This window comes from Hipposideros armiger, unplaced genomic scaffold (genome assembly GCF_001890085.2).
Source record: "Hipposideros armiger isolate ML-2016 unplaced genomic scaffold, ASM189008v1 scaffold_254, whole genome shotgun sequence".
Taxonomy (NCBI): domain Eukaryota; kingdom Metazoa; phylum Chordata; class Mammalia; order Chiroptera; family Hipposideridae; genus Hipposideros; species Hipposideros armiger.
Window position 1 is genome coordinate 1,357,988 of NW_017731604.1, and position 15,943 is coordinate 1,373,930.

At 45.0% G+C, this 15,943-nt stretch overlaps 1 protein-coding gene across 2 annotated transcripts; it reads left to right on the forward strand.

Annotated features, from left to right (window-relative positions):
- The first annotated feature begins 637 nt into the window (after positions 1-637).
- On the forward strand, positions 638-7,932 carry ASB12 (ankyrin repeat and SOCS box containing 12). Of its 2 annotated transcripts, XM_019656096.1 has the most exons (4): positions 638-808; positions 3,953-4,002; positions 6,381-7,230; positions 7,661-7,932. In XM_019656096.1, exons 3-4 carry the CDS (start codon positions 6,405-6,407, stop codon positions 7,792-7,794), a joined length of 960 nt encoding a protein of 319 aa, XP_019511641.1. In that variant the 5' UTR covers positions 638-808; positions 3,953-4,002; positions 6,381-6,404; the 3' UTR covers positions 7,795-7,932. The 2 variants fall into 2 exon arrangements, with proteins under 2 accessions (XP_019511641.1, XP_019511642.1); XM_019656097.1 differs by lacking the exon at positions 3,953-4,002.
- The last annotated feature ends 8,011 nt before the right edge of the window (positions 7,933-15,943 follow it).

Here is a 15,943-nt window from a genome sequence, read left to right on the forward strand (position 1 = left end):
GAGCAGCCCAATAATGAGATGTGCTGCTTCTGGATGTAGAATGCCATATTATTGGAAGCATTTAAGCATAAATCATTGAACATCTCTCAGAACTGTGGAAATTCCTTTTCTTTTTAAAATTACATTTATTGGGGTGACGATTGTTAGTAAAATTACATAGGTTTCAGGCCGGCTGAGTGGCGCGATGGTTAAGAACTGGCTTGAGAGGCCAGAGGGCCCCGGTTCGAATCCCACATATGAGGGCCAGTCTCTACTTCCCACTGTCCTCCTCACTCTTGGGAGGGGAGGGTGATGTGTTGATGGACCTTCAAAAAAGGAAAAGAAAATCCAGAGAGGATAAGTTAAGGAGAGAAAAATAGAGGCCCCTGAATAGAGGAAGGTGTGGCTCAGGGGTCTAATGGTGTAGCCCATTTGAATGATGGGGAGAAGTACACTGGGACTCACTAGGAGCCTGAGCCCTGGCCTCACCAGGCACCTGTCTATCTGTCAGTCAGTCCTTCCAGGACTTCCCCATGCATGGCCCCCCTCTTCTGACTGGGATCACTCCCAGAATGGCACTAGTAAGATAACACGGCCCTGAGAATGTGGGGAGGAGAGTAGCCTAAAATTAGCCCCTTGGACCTAGTCAGCCCAGGAACCAACGCCTAGCCTTTAGGAGGTATTTGTTAACAGTGGGAACTGAGAGTCCAGCCTGCTCTGGCCTTGGGGCAGGAGGGGCTCCCCAAGGAGGGGCCACCAAGGCCCAGTGCTTCACAGAGGGGCAGAGGCAGCGGCGACCATAGGCAGCGTGGCCTCAGGTGGAAGCCTGGTGAGTGCCTGAAGGCTAGGACCCCACAACACTGCCAGGGAGGAGTGAACCCTTAGGCCTGCAGGCCCATGGATCTGTGGCTAACACCCTTTGTAGGTTATTCCCACTGAGTCTGGTTCCTGGGGGCACTTGGGAGGTTTGTAGGGAAATCTGTCCGCAGAAGGAAAGAGGGATATGATGGGGGCTTCCTGCTGTGTCTATCCCAAGAGGATGTGTCTGCCTAGGCTTTGGGGTCCAAATGGACATGGTTTTTGAGGGAAATTGCCCTTATACAATACAGGGAGTATAAAGGTTTGTCTTTGTGACCTTGTGTGGTATTTGTGAATCTGTAGGGGGTGGTGCAGCAGGGTGGGCTCAAGGGCAGAAGGGTAGATAGAGCTCCTCAGGGTGGGGGGAGGAAAGTGAGGCTTAAAAATAGTTTACTAATGCCTGGAGGACTGTTCCAGAGCCCACGGAAACCAGCCACTCTCCTGTAAGAGCTCTTAACCTGGATTCATAGACCCTCAAGAGGGACTTAGATAGAATTCAAAGGGTCCAAAAACATAGATGGTGCAAACAATCACCTTTTATCCCCATAACCTCTAACTAGAAATTTACTATTTCCTTCAAGGATGAATACAGGCAGCAAATGGCAGTTCTATTACTAGTTCCTGTAACTTGGTCACCAGAAGAAATGACAGACATTTCTTATCATATTACAGTCATGGCAGAGATCTGGAATTGTCATTAATGCTCATCATCACATAAAAATTATTAGTAGATCTTGTTATTTAATGTGTTAATAAGGAACATGTATCATGCAGTTTTAAAAATATTTGGATAGTTGTATTTCAATATAATTTGTTTCCTTTAATGTATTTTATGTATTAAAATAATTCTGAGAGATGACCAGATATTTAACCAGATTGCCACAGAGGCCACTCTCTCTCTCTCTTCTCTCTCTCTCTCTCTCTCTCTCTCTCTGTCACACACACACACACACATGTTTAAAACCCCTTCACTTTGGGGATGAGGAAGGGGATCTTTGCATGGAATTGTCACATAATAACTCTTTGATTAATAAACCACAACAAGGTGAGGTTAGACAGAGTACTTAGATTTGGTTATCCTACCTACTAAGGCTCAATCCACATAAGTGCCCAAGCTAGCTGGGGTCCCTGGCTTGATTTCCCTCTGGAGGTTCATTAGATGGGCCCTCCTGTGGGCTTATGGTATGACCTTGGTGAGAGCTTCAACATTTTCTTCCACACTCCCTGCCTTCTTCATCTTCCTGGACACAACTCCCCAAAATAAAATAGTAAGAAGGGAATTTTTGCTGGCTGCCAGAAGAAATTATTTGTAAAGAAACCTTCCATGACTGAAGTCCCTGGAATTCAGCATGGCCCTCAAAGCTGAGGATTCTGGGAGCTGCAGTGTGACTCTGCTTGAGGCAAGGGGGAGGGTCATGGTTCATTTTTCAGGTTGCAATACAAAAACAGGATGGGGAGTAGGGAAACATGGATTCTATTTCTGGCTCTGTCATTGCCTTGATGTAAGGGAGCTGGCAAATCCCTTACTCTCTTAGGCCTCAGTTTCCTCCAGCCACAAAATGGGAACAATACAGCATTACCTCTCAAAAACACAATATTGTAGGTGTGTTCTGGGTTCCTGCTAATGAAACAACTGACAATATCAGCTATGTGACCTTAGGAAACATTCCCTGCTCTCCTCTGAGCTTTGGTTTTCCCATCTCTAAATTGAAGAAATTAAGTTAAATTATTTATTAGGTGCATTCCAGCATTGAGGTTATAGGACTTTAAGTAGGGAGCAATAGTTGTATAAGACCTAAGTGAAAATTACTTGATACTCCTTCCTTCAAGAGATGAAACCTAATCCCCCTCCCCATGAGTGTGGGCTGGACATAGTGACTTACCTCTAACAAATAGAATAAAGTTGAGTTAATGTTATGTGACTTCTGAGACTAGATAATAAAAGGCACTGCAGCTTTCTTTTTGTTTGCTCTCTCTGGGGATCACTTGCTTTGGGACAAGCCAGATGCCATGTCATGAGGATACTCAAGTAGCCTATGGAGAGGCCCATATGGTAGGAAATGGAGGCTTATTGCCAGAAGCTAGTGAGGACCTGAGGCCTTCTGCTAACAGCCATGTGAGTGAGCCACTGTGGAGGCAGATGAATTTGCCAGCTGCAGTCAAGCCTTCAGGTGACTGTAGCCCCTGCCAACAACCTGAATGCCACCACCTGAGACACCCTGAACCAGAACTACCCAGTTAAGTTGCTCCTGAATCTCTGACCCACAGAAACTGTGAGATAATAAATGTCTGTTGTTTTAAGTAAAATAACAACAACAACTAAGTGATAATGATCATCACAGTAACAATGGTTACTGAGTACTACATTCAGGTGCTATTCTAAATACTTAATATGCATTTACCCATTTAATCCTGACAGTAACCCTATGAGGCGGGTACTACTATCATCCTCTCTATACAGATGAAGAAATGAGCACAGAGAGATTAAGTGATCTGCCAGCCCTAGGTCACACAGCTAAATGGTGGACCTGAGATTGAAGCAGAATGCCCATCCATGTTTTACCACTACCCTATATGGCCTCTTAATCTGCAGCAGGAGCAAAACAGACCCATATAGAAGGAGTTACAATACGGTGTGATGACTTCTATAGTGCTATAAGAGCGCAAACTCTGCAGGAACTAATCCATCAAAGAAACTGCATGTGACAGAAGAAAGCATGATATATACACGGAGAGCCATCATTTCTCTTCTCTTATCATTGGATCTTGGGGTCTAAATAGAGTATTAGTAGGATGTAAGGCTGGAGATGCTGGCCAAGATTTGCTCATGAAGGACCTCTGAGCCAGGATAAGACATCTGGGCTATACTCTGAAAGAAAGGGAAGCCATTAAGGGGTTTAAAACAGGGGATTGGCACCGACAAGATTTGTATTTTTAAATGATCCCTTTAGCCAAAATGTGGAGAAAATATTGAAAAGGAAAACTAGCTAGGAGATGATTATAACAGTTGAGGCAAAAGATGATGGGAGCCTAGATAAAGCACTGGCAATGGGGTATGGGCCTAAGGGGGGCGGGTTTTGCCTATACAGATATCTCTAAAAAGTGAAATCCACAGGATTTGATGACCAATTGGATGGGAGTGGACGAAGAGATAAGAAGAATGAGGTGGGTCTTGGGCTTTTGTTTTGATTGACCAGGTGGGTGGTGAGGAACTAAGATATGGATCAAGTTTTGTGATAGTGGTGATGGTAGTGGTAGTATGATACTGCTGACTTTGAAGTGCCTGAAGAAACTCAGTGAATATATACTTTCTGCTGAAGAGAGAGCTTGGGGGCTTGGAGTGATAGGCTTGAAATCATCAAAATAAAAGTGAGAGCTACAGCTCTGAGACTGGAGAGAAGGGGATCAAAGAGAGAACAAGGGGGAACAAAACTATTTCAGATGAGAATAGAGGTGAGAAAAATCAGGAGAGTGTGCTGGTCAGAAAGCCAAGGGAGGACCATGTAGGAGGAAGTGGTCGTTGGGGAGAGATATCCCAGACAAGTTTGAGGAGGAAAGATCTGAGAAGCAGCCTGTTGATTTAACCACAAGGGTGGCTTTTTAAAAGACTATCTCAGTGTGTGATTGAGGGTGGGTGGAGTCAGACTGAAGATGGTAGAGAAGTGAATGAGAGATGTGAAAGTAGACAGTAGACTACTTTTTAGATGTGTTTGATGAAGAAGAGAGAGATGAAGAGGAAGGTAGCTAGAATGGGACAAAGGACCATAGAAGTGTTTTGTTTTGTTTCTTAAGATGGTTAAGGAGGAGCCAATGAGGAGGTTGAAGGTACAGAGAGAGGAAGCTCACCTTAAAGATCTAAATATATAGTAGTTCTCTCCCTCTTAACAGACCCATGAGGCAGGGACTATCATTTCTGTCTTGTAGATGAGGAAACTGAGTCCCAAAGAATGGAAGAGTCTTGCCCAAGTTTACTCAGCTAGGAACTGGGGTTGCTAAGTTGCTAACTTAGGTCTGCCTGATTTCTAAAATCCTCTTCTTTAGTTGCACTCAAAAGTGAATAAATAATAAGAATATATATGGAATTGATGTTTGTGGGTGGGGAGAGGTCTAAAGTTGAGGGAGACCCCACCCACCTCACAATTTTTTTCTATAAGGTGTGTACCTGAGGTCCCAGGATAACAAAGAGGGGTGGAGGTGGACAGTGAATAAAAGAAGGTGTTCTGGCTCTGCCAATGACTGCTTTGTGGCCTTGAATATGCCCTCTCTAGGCCTCAGTATGTCCCCATTGGTACCATGTATTGAGAGGAGGGTGGGGGACATTTCTTAGAGGGGAGAGAACATTTAGGGCTGCAGTAGCCAGAGCAGAGAGAACGCAGCCTTGGATGGGAGAAGTACCCTGAGAATTGCCCCGAGACCATTGCTGCAGGGTATGGGAGAGTAGAGACTCTGGAACTCTGAAAAACCTACCAGCTTACCTTGATGATGACATTACATATTGAGGTGGATGATTTTGACTGTGCTGCACTAGAAACAGGACTGTTAAGGTCAAGGTTAGGTCCAGTCAGTCACTGGGTCATGGGTGATTTCATAGGGTCTGGGGATAATGGAGAGAGATGAGTTGAGGGTTGAGACAAGGCTGGGTGGGGTAAAGAAGATGGGACAAGACTTGATCCAGAAGGACGGGGAAGCCATGGGATCCAAGGAGGCGTTGGCAATCACAGAGGCTCCTGGATTGAAGTGGTCAGGAACCAGTTGTCACCAAAAAAGAAGACTTGCCCTGGAAACCTCAAGTATTTCCTACCATCTCTTTGACTATTTTACTTGAAGTGTGTTCCTTGTAATGCCACTTTTTATTTGATCAATAAATGTCATTCAACATCCATTTCCTAAGCAACTCTGTTGCCTGAAGCATGGGGCATAAGTCTGAGGGGAGGTCACATACGAGGGGCTGTGAAGAAGTTGAACTTCATCTAAAAGACTAAGAGGTGGTATTGATATCAGAATGCTCAGGGATGAGAGCTTAACTTCACAAAGTGCCATTCTGTTGGCCTAGCAACTGCTAGACCAGAGCTACCTCATTAGTTCACACATTCTGAACTAAGGAAGATGCATCTACCAAGTCCATGGCCATGATGTTGGCCCTACTGGGAGTGGAGGAGTACAAGATGAAAACAGGCACCCTCGCTCTGGAGTTTACACACAAATGAAGCACAGATAAGTGGAAATGTTATGTGGAAGTTCATCACTAAATTCTAGTTGTGATCCTTTGGAATCCCTGAGAGTGGGAGGAAGAGATTAGGGAGGGCCTTCGAGAAGTAGGAGTTTGAAGGGCAGGCAGAACAGTACATGCAAAGGCACCAAGCTGTGAAAAGGCCTGATCTGTTTAGGCAGCCATCTCTGGGGCCTGAAATAAGATGGGAGTGGGAGTTATAGGCAGAGGACATGTGAATGAAGAGCCTGATGGTGAAGGGTGTGGGACAAGGGCTGGCATCCAGGCTTTTGATGGGGGCCCTCAGCCTCTCTCCCATTTCTGTCACCCACAGATCTGGTGTATCCTCCTCCCCATAATGAGAATAGTTCTGCTCCAATCAGCCAGAATGAACCTCATGGACATCACCAAGATCTTCTCCCTCCTGCAGCCTGACAAAGATGAGGAGGATACTGACACAGGGGAGAAGCAGGCTCTCAATCAAGCAGTGTACAACAACGACTCCTATGCCTTGGACCAGCTTTTGAGCCAGGAGCGTTACAAACGTTTCATCAACAGTAGGAGTGGCTGGGGCGTTCCTGGGACACCCTTGCGCTTGGCTGCTTCTTATGGCCACCTTAGTTGTTTGCAGGTCCTCCTGGCACATGGCGCTGACGTTGACAGCTTAGATGTCAAGGCCCAGACACCACTTTTTACCGCCGTCAGCCATGGCCATCTGGATTGCGTGCGTGTGCTTTTGGAAGCTGGTGCCTGTCCGGGTGGTAGCGTCTACAACAACTGCTCTCCCGTGCTCACAGCTGCACGTGATGGTGCTGTTGCCATCTTGCAGGAGCTCCTAGGCCACGGTGCAGATGCCAATGTCAAAGCTAAACTACCAGTCTGGGCATCAAACATAGCTTCATGTTCTGGCCCCCTCTATTTGGCTGCAGTCTATGGGCACCTTGACTGTTTCCGCCTGCTTTTGCTCCATGGGGCGGACCCCAACTACAACTGCACTGACCAGCGCCTATTAGCTCATGTCCCACGGCCTCGCACCCTCCTTGAAATTTGCCTCCACCATAATTGTGATCCAGAGTACATCCAGCTGTTAATTGATTTTGGTGCTAACATCTACCTTCCATCTATCCCCCTGGACCTGAACTCACAAGATGATAAAGGCACTGCGTTGCTGCTACAGGCCCGAGGTGAGTGTCAAGCAGGTCAATCCTATAAGCTTTCTTGGTGTGGCAGTTCCAGGACCCCAAACCAACCCCAAGCCAATCCTTCTGGGATGAAATGGAGAAAACACCATCTTCTTCCTTCTTCTGGGGCCCCAGTGGAGAAGAGGTTACATACTCCTTAATAGGGGCAGGATCACTAAGATGAGGTGGGGGGATAGCACTAGCCTAATATCTTGTTCTGGCTCTGCCAGTGACTGCTTTGTGACCTTGAACATGCTCTCTCTAGGGCTCAGTGTGTTCCCACTGGTACCATGTATTGAGGGGAGGGTGGGGGACATTTATTAGAAGGGAGAGAACATTTAGGGCTGCAGTAGCCAGGGCCGGGAGAAAGCAGCCTTGGATGGGAAAATTACCCTGAGAATTGCTTCTCATGACCTGTTTCTCCTTGCTGTAGCCACTCCACGGTCACTACTGTCACAGGCCCGTTTAGTTATCTGCAGAGCCCTGCGCCAGACCAGCCGGCCACAAGCCATCGACAAGCTGGATATTCCCCCTGTGTTGATTAGCTACCTTAAACACCAATTGTAAACTTTCAGTCTACCCAAACCCACAATGCTTCCAAAAACCACCTGGGGATCCAGGTAGCTGGAGGGCACCATAGAGATCTACCCACTCACTTGGAGCTGCTTTCCTGTATTATCCTCCACAATAAAATCAACAAAATCAGTCCTGGTGGCTGCTGTGTCTGGTGTGTGTGTGCGGGGGGCTAACTGGAGGGAGGGGTCTGGTTGGCCATGAGGAAAACTAATGGTCTGGTATTTGACAGGTACAGGAGTCCTTGCCACTGAAAGAGAAAAACAGCAAACTAACCCAATGGCCCACACTCCCCAGCCAAAATCCTTGAGAGAATTTGGAGCTGTGATGTTCTAGAAGCAAGGTCCTGAAGAATTCAAGTGGGTGGAGGGGTAGCATCAGCTTGCTCAGCCCTTTTACCTCCCTCCATTTCTTTGGCAGCTGAAATGCACCTTTTCAGGGGCTGTCACCAAATCCCCTATTATTTTGAGTCAAGTGACCAAGGAGTCTCCCATTCATTCACCTTGAATCATAAGCTGCATTCCCACTAGTCCAGTTTGTAATCAAGATCAAACTGGGAAAACAAACTACCAAATATGACAGAATTTAATGCAGAAAAGAAACTGCTTACATAGGTGATAGGCAGAGAATCCAAGCAGGACAGGAAGGCAACCAAGAGATTAGTGGCATCAGGAGGCCAAGACCACCCCTAGGCTGAAGGAGTGAGGGAGATGTACAGAGTCCAGGGAGAGGGGTCATCTGATGGAAAGTGGAATCACAAGCCTGTCCATGGATGCTAGAATCGTAGAAGATAGACGCTGCCCAAACCATAAGAAAGGAAGAAACACCCTCTCCTTTCCCTCATTCTTGCCCTTCAGTCTGCCTCCAATGTCTCTCTCATTGGAGGAAACTGGAAGTCAACTAATACGAGAGCCTGAGAAATACAACCTACAAGGGTCAGGCCCCTTGTAATATAAGGCAGAACAGGGGAAGGTGAGGAATAGAGGAACAGTAGGAGGAGATGATGTGACCTGAGTCTAGAGCTGGGATCACACAGCACAGCCAGAAGTATATTGACAGCAGGAGCCATAGAATATACACAGCAGAGATACCACCAGAAGCACAAAAGGTGGAGGCTAAATACCCTGGCTTCTCCATTTTTCCTACCCTCCCACCAGTGCCTCCCATTGGTTGAACACAGCCAGAAGATGATTGATGGGATATCCCAGGAAATACAGTGGTCAGTCTCCTATAATGTGCAGAAGAGCAGGAGAAGCAGGAAAGCAGGACCAGCACAGATAACCACCCACATTCAGATCCAGGCACCCTCATTTTGCTAAACCTTTATCCTTCCATGGTACCTTCTTGCATTTCTCCTGCACAACACCTCAGTGGGGATGTGGATAGCAATGAACAAGATACAAGATGAAGGGCTGGGGTAGGAGAACCCAGATAATTTGTACCTGGGAAGCACTATAGATGTTTAAAGATCTTCCTGGGACCTGCCTTCACAACCCCCCTACATCATGATCTCCTATCATAGGGAAAGGCAGGCAGGGAACAGGGTCTTGTACTGACTTCTCTCTCTCACCTATTACTTCTCCAACTCTCCCTAGCTCCTAGTGCCTGAGAGACTATAGGAAGTAAGGCAAGATAACTGGTAATCTATCTCTGTGGTCCTGACTTCCAGACTTTCATTCTTAGGCATTTTGGAGAGTAGTGCAGACTGTTTATCTTCAAGGAGCAAGAGAGCTGAAGGACTGGGCTGTAAACATAGACAGACGGCCTCAGGGCAGGCAGCCCCAGCTCCCTTCTTAGGAGTGAGTTCCCGTGGCTCTGTTTCCCATCCCCTAAGTCAGGGCCCTTGGGCCTTAGGAGTCAACCTCAGCAACTCCATCTGCTATAGGCCCCCAGGAAAGTGCACCCTTCAAATGGAGGCTGGCCAGGGTGGTCTCCTCTGTGGCATCTGGGACACAGACTCTCTGGTTGACCCATGAAAGCATGTGGCTACAGTGGGAATTTCAAAGGACTTGCACATGAGGAGGCTGTAGGAGCATACCAAATTCTAGGCCCGGAGAAATGGCTGAAACTCTTAGCTCCATTTCCCAGATGAGCAGGCTGAGACCCCGACAAAGTTAAGTGTCCATGTTATTGGCTGTTATATTTTCAGTTGCCTGTGCTGCTGGTGGGCAGAGACAACTTCAAGGTCTGTGCCTTAGTCCCTTCTGCTCCCCAGGCCTAACCATTCCCATCCAGACAATAGGCCAGGGGTTGGAATAGATCATCTCAAATTCTGATGATGAATCTTCTGAGGCAACCTTCCTTAGGAGGTGTGAGGAGGAGGAAGAGGTGATGTCGTTCCTAGAATGGAATCTCTCCCTTGGCCTTTTAGTCTCTTGTTGGCATTGGTCCCAGATGATAACCTAGTCTCCTCTGCCCCCTACTCCCCACTACAGCCACCAGCTTCCAAGAAAGCCAAATCTTAACCCTTTCAATTGACTTAGGCCCCTTCCCTCCTTCTTCCTCTCCCTCTTTCCCTATCTCCTCCTGACCTCCCTTTCTTGCCTTGCTTCTTCCCTCCCTCCTTCCTGCCCTACTTCCCTCTCTTACTTTATGGCACTGCCGTAAGCCTGGGGCTGCCTCTGCTCTTCCCATGCCACTGATTAGTCTGCATTCTCTCCTGCAATAGAAAAATTATTTTCCTTTATTCAGAAAGGTGGCCCCCAAAGACTAGATCCAACATGCAAAATGGCCTGTTGGAACTAAGAAACCAAAGAGATCCCCTTCAGCTGCTATCTTGAGGAAAAGTCTGATGGAAGAGGTGGCATTTGATCTTGGCCTTGACTTGGGGTAAGGGTTTTAATCAGTACAGAGGAAATAAAAGTTATGACTGGAAGGATACTCAGTGAGCAAAGACAGAAGTGAGAAAAAAGCAGGGCAGTTTGGATAACCAGTTAAGTTTGGTTCAAGTTCAATGTATTTGAACAAGAACTAGGCTGGGGAGTAGACAGGAGAGGACCCTGAATACCCTGTTCTTTTAGATGTGAAGATTTCAGTTCCTAGAACAGGGCATGCACAGTCATAGGATTCACTTGCTGAAAGTACTGAGAACATGTTCTCTAATTTCCCAGGGCAAATCTGGCAGCATTACATTTTTTAAATTGAGATATAATTGACATATAACATTATATTTGTTACAGGTGTACAACATAATGATTTAATATTTGCACATATTGTTAAATGATCACCACAATAAACCTAGTTAATATCTGTCACCATACATAGTTACAAAATTTTTTTCTTGTTTTTTTTTTTTTTAAAGATTTTTATTGGGAAATTGGGGGGATGGGAACAGTGCTGGGGAATTGGGGAAAGGGGAACAGACAAGTTGCTGTCGTTTTGTTCTTCAGTCTAGTTGTGGAGGACGTTGCTTCACTGGCCCAAGTTGGCACCATCATTGCGCTCTTCCCGGGAAAGGCAGATCAGTCGCCGGCTTCTGGACGGCCGCTCACTGCGGCTGCTGGCCGCTCACGCTGGCTGCTGGCCGCTCACGCTGGCTGCTGGCCACACACGGTAGCCCATGGCAATCCACTGCCACAGGGACTGCAGCCCACGCCGTCGCCGGCGACTCATGGCAGCCCAGCTCCAGGTTGAGCTGTTGTTCAGCATCTTAGCTGTGGAGGGCAGTGTCACTGGCCCTCATATGTGGGATCCGAACCGGGGCCCTCTGGCATCCCAAGCGAGTTCTTAACCATCGCGCCACTCGGCCGGCCCAAAATTTTTTTCTTGTGATGAGAACTTTTAAGATTTACACTCTTAGCAACTTTCAAATATGCAATACAGTATTATTAACTATAGTCGCCATGCTGTAAATTATATCCCCATAACTTACTTATTTTGTAACTGGAAGTTTGTACCTTTTGACCCTCCAGCCCCCCAACCCCACCTCTGACAACAACCCCAACCCCACCTCTGGCAACCACCAATCTGTTCTCTGTATCTATAAGGTCATTAAAAAATGTAGATTGCACATAAAAGTGAGGTTATACATTATTTGTCTTCTCTATCTGATTTATTTCACTTAGCATAATGCCCTCAAGGTCCATCCTTATTGTTGAAAATGGCAAGATTTCATTTTTTATGAGTGAATAATATTTCATTGTATATATACATCACATTTTCGTTATCTATTCATCCACGGATGGACACTTAGGTTGCTTCCATATCTTAGTTATTATAAATAATGCTGCAATGAACATGGATACATATATCTTTTTGAGTTAGTGTTTTCATTTTCTTCAGATAAACACCCAGAAGTGGAATTGCTGGATCATAAGGTAGTTCTATTTTTAATTTTTTGAGGAACCTACATACTGTTTTCTATAGTGGCTGCACCAGTTTTCATTCCCACCAACAATGCTCAAGCGTATCCTATTCTCCACATCCTCATCAGTACTTGTTATTTCTTGTCTTTTTTGATAATAGCCATTTTTACAGGTGTGAAGTGATATCTCATTGTGGTTTTGACTTACATTTCCCTGACGATTATTGATACTGAACACCTTTTCACGTACCTGTTGGCCATCTCTATATTTTATTTGAAAAAAAAGTCTCTCCAGATCCTCTGCCCATTTTTTAATCAGATTTTTTTTGCTATTGAGTTGTATGAATTCTTTATATATTTTAAATATTAACTCCTTTATCATATGTATATGATTTGCAAATATTTTCTCCCATTTTGTAGGTTGCCTTTTCATATTGCTGGTTTCCCTTGCTGTGCACAAGCTTTTTAGTTTCATGTAGTCCCATTTGGGGTTTTTTTAAAATATTTTTTTTATTTTTCAATTACAGTTGGCATACAATATTATATTAGTTTCAGGTGTACAACAATAGTGATTAGACATTTTATATAACTCACAAAGTGATCACCCTGATAAATCTAGTATCCATCTAAAACCATACATAATTACTACAATATTATCAACTATATTTCTTAGGTTATACTCTATATCCCCATGACTATTTTGTATTTACCAATTTGTACTTCTTAATCCCTTTCCCTTTCTCACCCATTCCCCCAACACCCCTCCTATCTCACAACAATGAAAATGTTCTTTGTATCTATGAGTTTCTGTTTTGTTTGTATATTTTGTTCTTTAGATTCCACATGTAAGTGAAATCTTATGGCGTTTGTCTTTCTCTGTCTGACTCCACTCAGCACAATGCCCTCTAGGTCCATTCATGTTGTTTCAAATGGCAAGATTTCATTCTTTTTTATGGCTAAGTAATATTCCATTGTACATGTGTACCACTTCTTTATACATTCATTCATCGAAGGTCACCCAGGTTGCTTCCATATATTGGCTATTGTAAATAATGTTGCAATGAACATATGGATGCACACAACCCTTCCAAGTAGTGTTTTGGGTTTCTTCAGATAAATACCCGTAAGTGGCATTACTGGGTCCTTTTTTTTTTTTTTTTTAGCTGAGCCATCCTGCCACCTGTTGGCAGCTCAGCGGCAGCTCAGCTCGGGCCGGGAATTGAACTGGCAACTCTGTTGCTCAGAGCTCACACTCTTGAGTGAACTCTTAACCAACTAAGCCACTCGGCCGGCCCTACTGGGTCCTTCTTTATCTCTTGTTATAGCCTTTGTTTTAAAACCTATTTTGTCTGATATGAGTACTGCTACTCCAGCTTTTTTTTCTCTTCATTTCCCTTTCCATGAAATACATTTTTTCATCCCTTTACTTTCAATCTGTGTGTGTCTTTTGATCTGAAGTGAGTCTTTTGTAAGCAGCATATGTAAAGGCCTTGTTTTCTTATCCATTCAGCCACACTATCATTTGATTTTAGCATTTAATCCATTTATATTTAAAGTAATTGTTGATAGATATGTAGTTATTGCTATTTTTATTCATATTTTTTATCTTTCTTCTCTTTCTTCTAGAAATTCCTCTAACATTTTCTCTAATACTGGCTTGGTGGTGATGAACTCCTTTAGCTTTTTCTTGTCTGAGAAGCTCTTTATCTGTCCTTCAATTCTAAATGATAGCTTTGCTGAGTAGAGTAATCTTGGTTGTAGGTCCTTGCTTTCCATCACTTTGAATATTTCGCACCAATCCCTTCTAGCCTGCAAAGTTTCTGTTGAGAAATCAGCTGACAATGTTATGGGAGCTCCCTTGTAGGTAACTAACTGCTTTTCTCTTGCTGCTTTTAAGATTCTTTCTTTGTTGGATTCAAACAGGCAGAGACCTTGCACACATCAGAGCAGGATCCTGGCTTGGAAAAGTCAGCACAGAAAAAATACTTGAAGGACAAAGGAAGGAAAAGACTGAAGTGGAGGAGAACAGGGGAGAATCCAGGTCTACAGACAAATGCATAAAGCAAGTACAATATTTGATTATTTTTAAGAAGGCTTCTGCATTTAATAAACAATGCTATGAGTATTTTTTTAAAAAAAGATTTTTTGTCTTTTAACCTTTGGCTTTTTAATTATGGTGTGTCGTGGTGTTTGGGTTCATCTTGTTTGGGACTCTCTGCACTTCCTGGGCTTATATGTCTATTTCCTTCACCAGGTTAGGGAAGTTTTCATTATTATTTCTTCAAATAGGTTTTCAATTCCTTGCTCGCTCTCTTCTCCTTCTGGTACCCCTATGATGCGAATGTTGGTATGCTTTACATTGTCTCAGGGGCCCCTTAAACTATGATCATTTTTTAAATTCTTTTTTCTTTTTGTTGCTCTGATTCAGTGGTTTATGCTATCTTATCTTTAAGTCGCTGGTTTGATTCTTGCTTCATCTAATCTACTGTTGATTACCTCTAATGTAGTCTTTTTTTTTAAGATTTTTTTATTGGGGAATTGGGGGATGGGAACAGCGCTGGGGAATTGGAGGAAGGGGAACAGACAAGTTGCTGTCGTTTTTGTTCTTCAGTCTAGTTGTGGAGGACGTTGCTTCACTGGCCCAAGTTGGCACCATCATTGCACTCTTTCCGGGCGAGGCACATCAGTTGCCGGCTTCTGGACGGCCACTCACTGTGGCTGCTGTCCACTCACACTGGCTGCTGGCTACACACAGTAGCCCATGGCAACCCACTGCCACAGGGGCTGCAGCCTATGCCATTGCCGGCAGCTCATGGCAGCCCAGGTCCAGGTTGAGCTGTTGTTCAGCATCTTAGCTGTGGAGGGCAGTGTCACTGGCCCTCATATGTGGGATCCAAACCGGGGCCCTCTGGCGTCCCAAGTCAGTTCTTAACCATCGCGCCACATGGCCGGCCCTAATGTAGTCTTTATTTGAGGTATTGTATTCCATTTCTGACTGGTTGTTTTTTATGTTTCCTATCTTTTTGTTGAAGTTCTTACTGAGATTACTGACCATACTTATAACCAGTGTTCTGGACACTGCATCTGGCTGAGTGCTAGTCTCCATTTTGTTTAGTTCTTTTTCTAGAGCTTTGTTCTATTCTTTCATTTGGGACATGTTTCTTTGTCTCCCCCATTTTGACAGCCTCCCTGTGTCTCTTTCTATGTATTAAGCAGGGCTGCTGTGCCTCCTGGTTTTAGTAGAGTGGCTTTATATAGTAGGCGTCATGTGGGGCCCAGTGGTGCAGTTTCCCTGTTCACCTGAGCTGGGTGCTCCAGGTGTGTTCCTTGTGTGGGTTGTGTGTACCTTGGCTGAGACTTAGTTGCTGTCTATACATCAATGGGAAGGATTGCCCCTCAGGATGATTAGTTGGTTGTGAGGACTGGCCATGACTACAGTGGAGGAGTTGTTGTGCAAAGGATGATCCACAGAGCAGGATTCACTTTAGTGGGTCTCTGGTGGCTGCCCATTCTATCCTTTGAATGTGTCATCCTTGGAGGTGGCCAGCTTCAGCTCAGTCTGAAGCTGGCCACTGGGCATGCCAGCCCCAGGGCCTCCTGGGAGGAGCCCTGCCTCAGGCTAAGTTTAGCCACAGTCTATTCCCTTCTGTGGGCCACCTGGCATAAGCTGCAAAGCAATATGCAGATGGCTATCACCTGTGCTGATCTTGGAGGTCAAGCCGTGAATCAAGGCTGGCTGCCACTAGTGCTGAGCTTGGGGCTTCTCAGTAAGTGGTATGGGGCATGCTGAGGCCAGATGCTGCTTTTGGGGGGTTTGTAAACCTTTGAGAGATTTTAGGA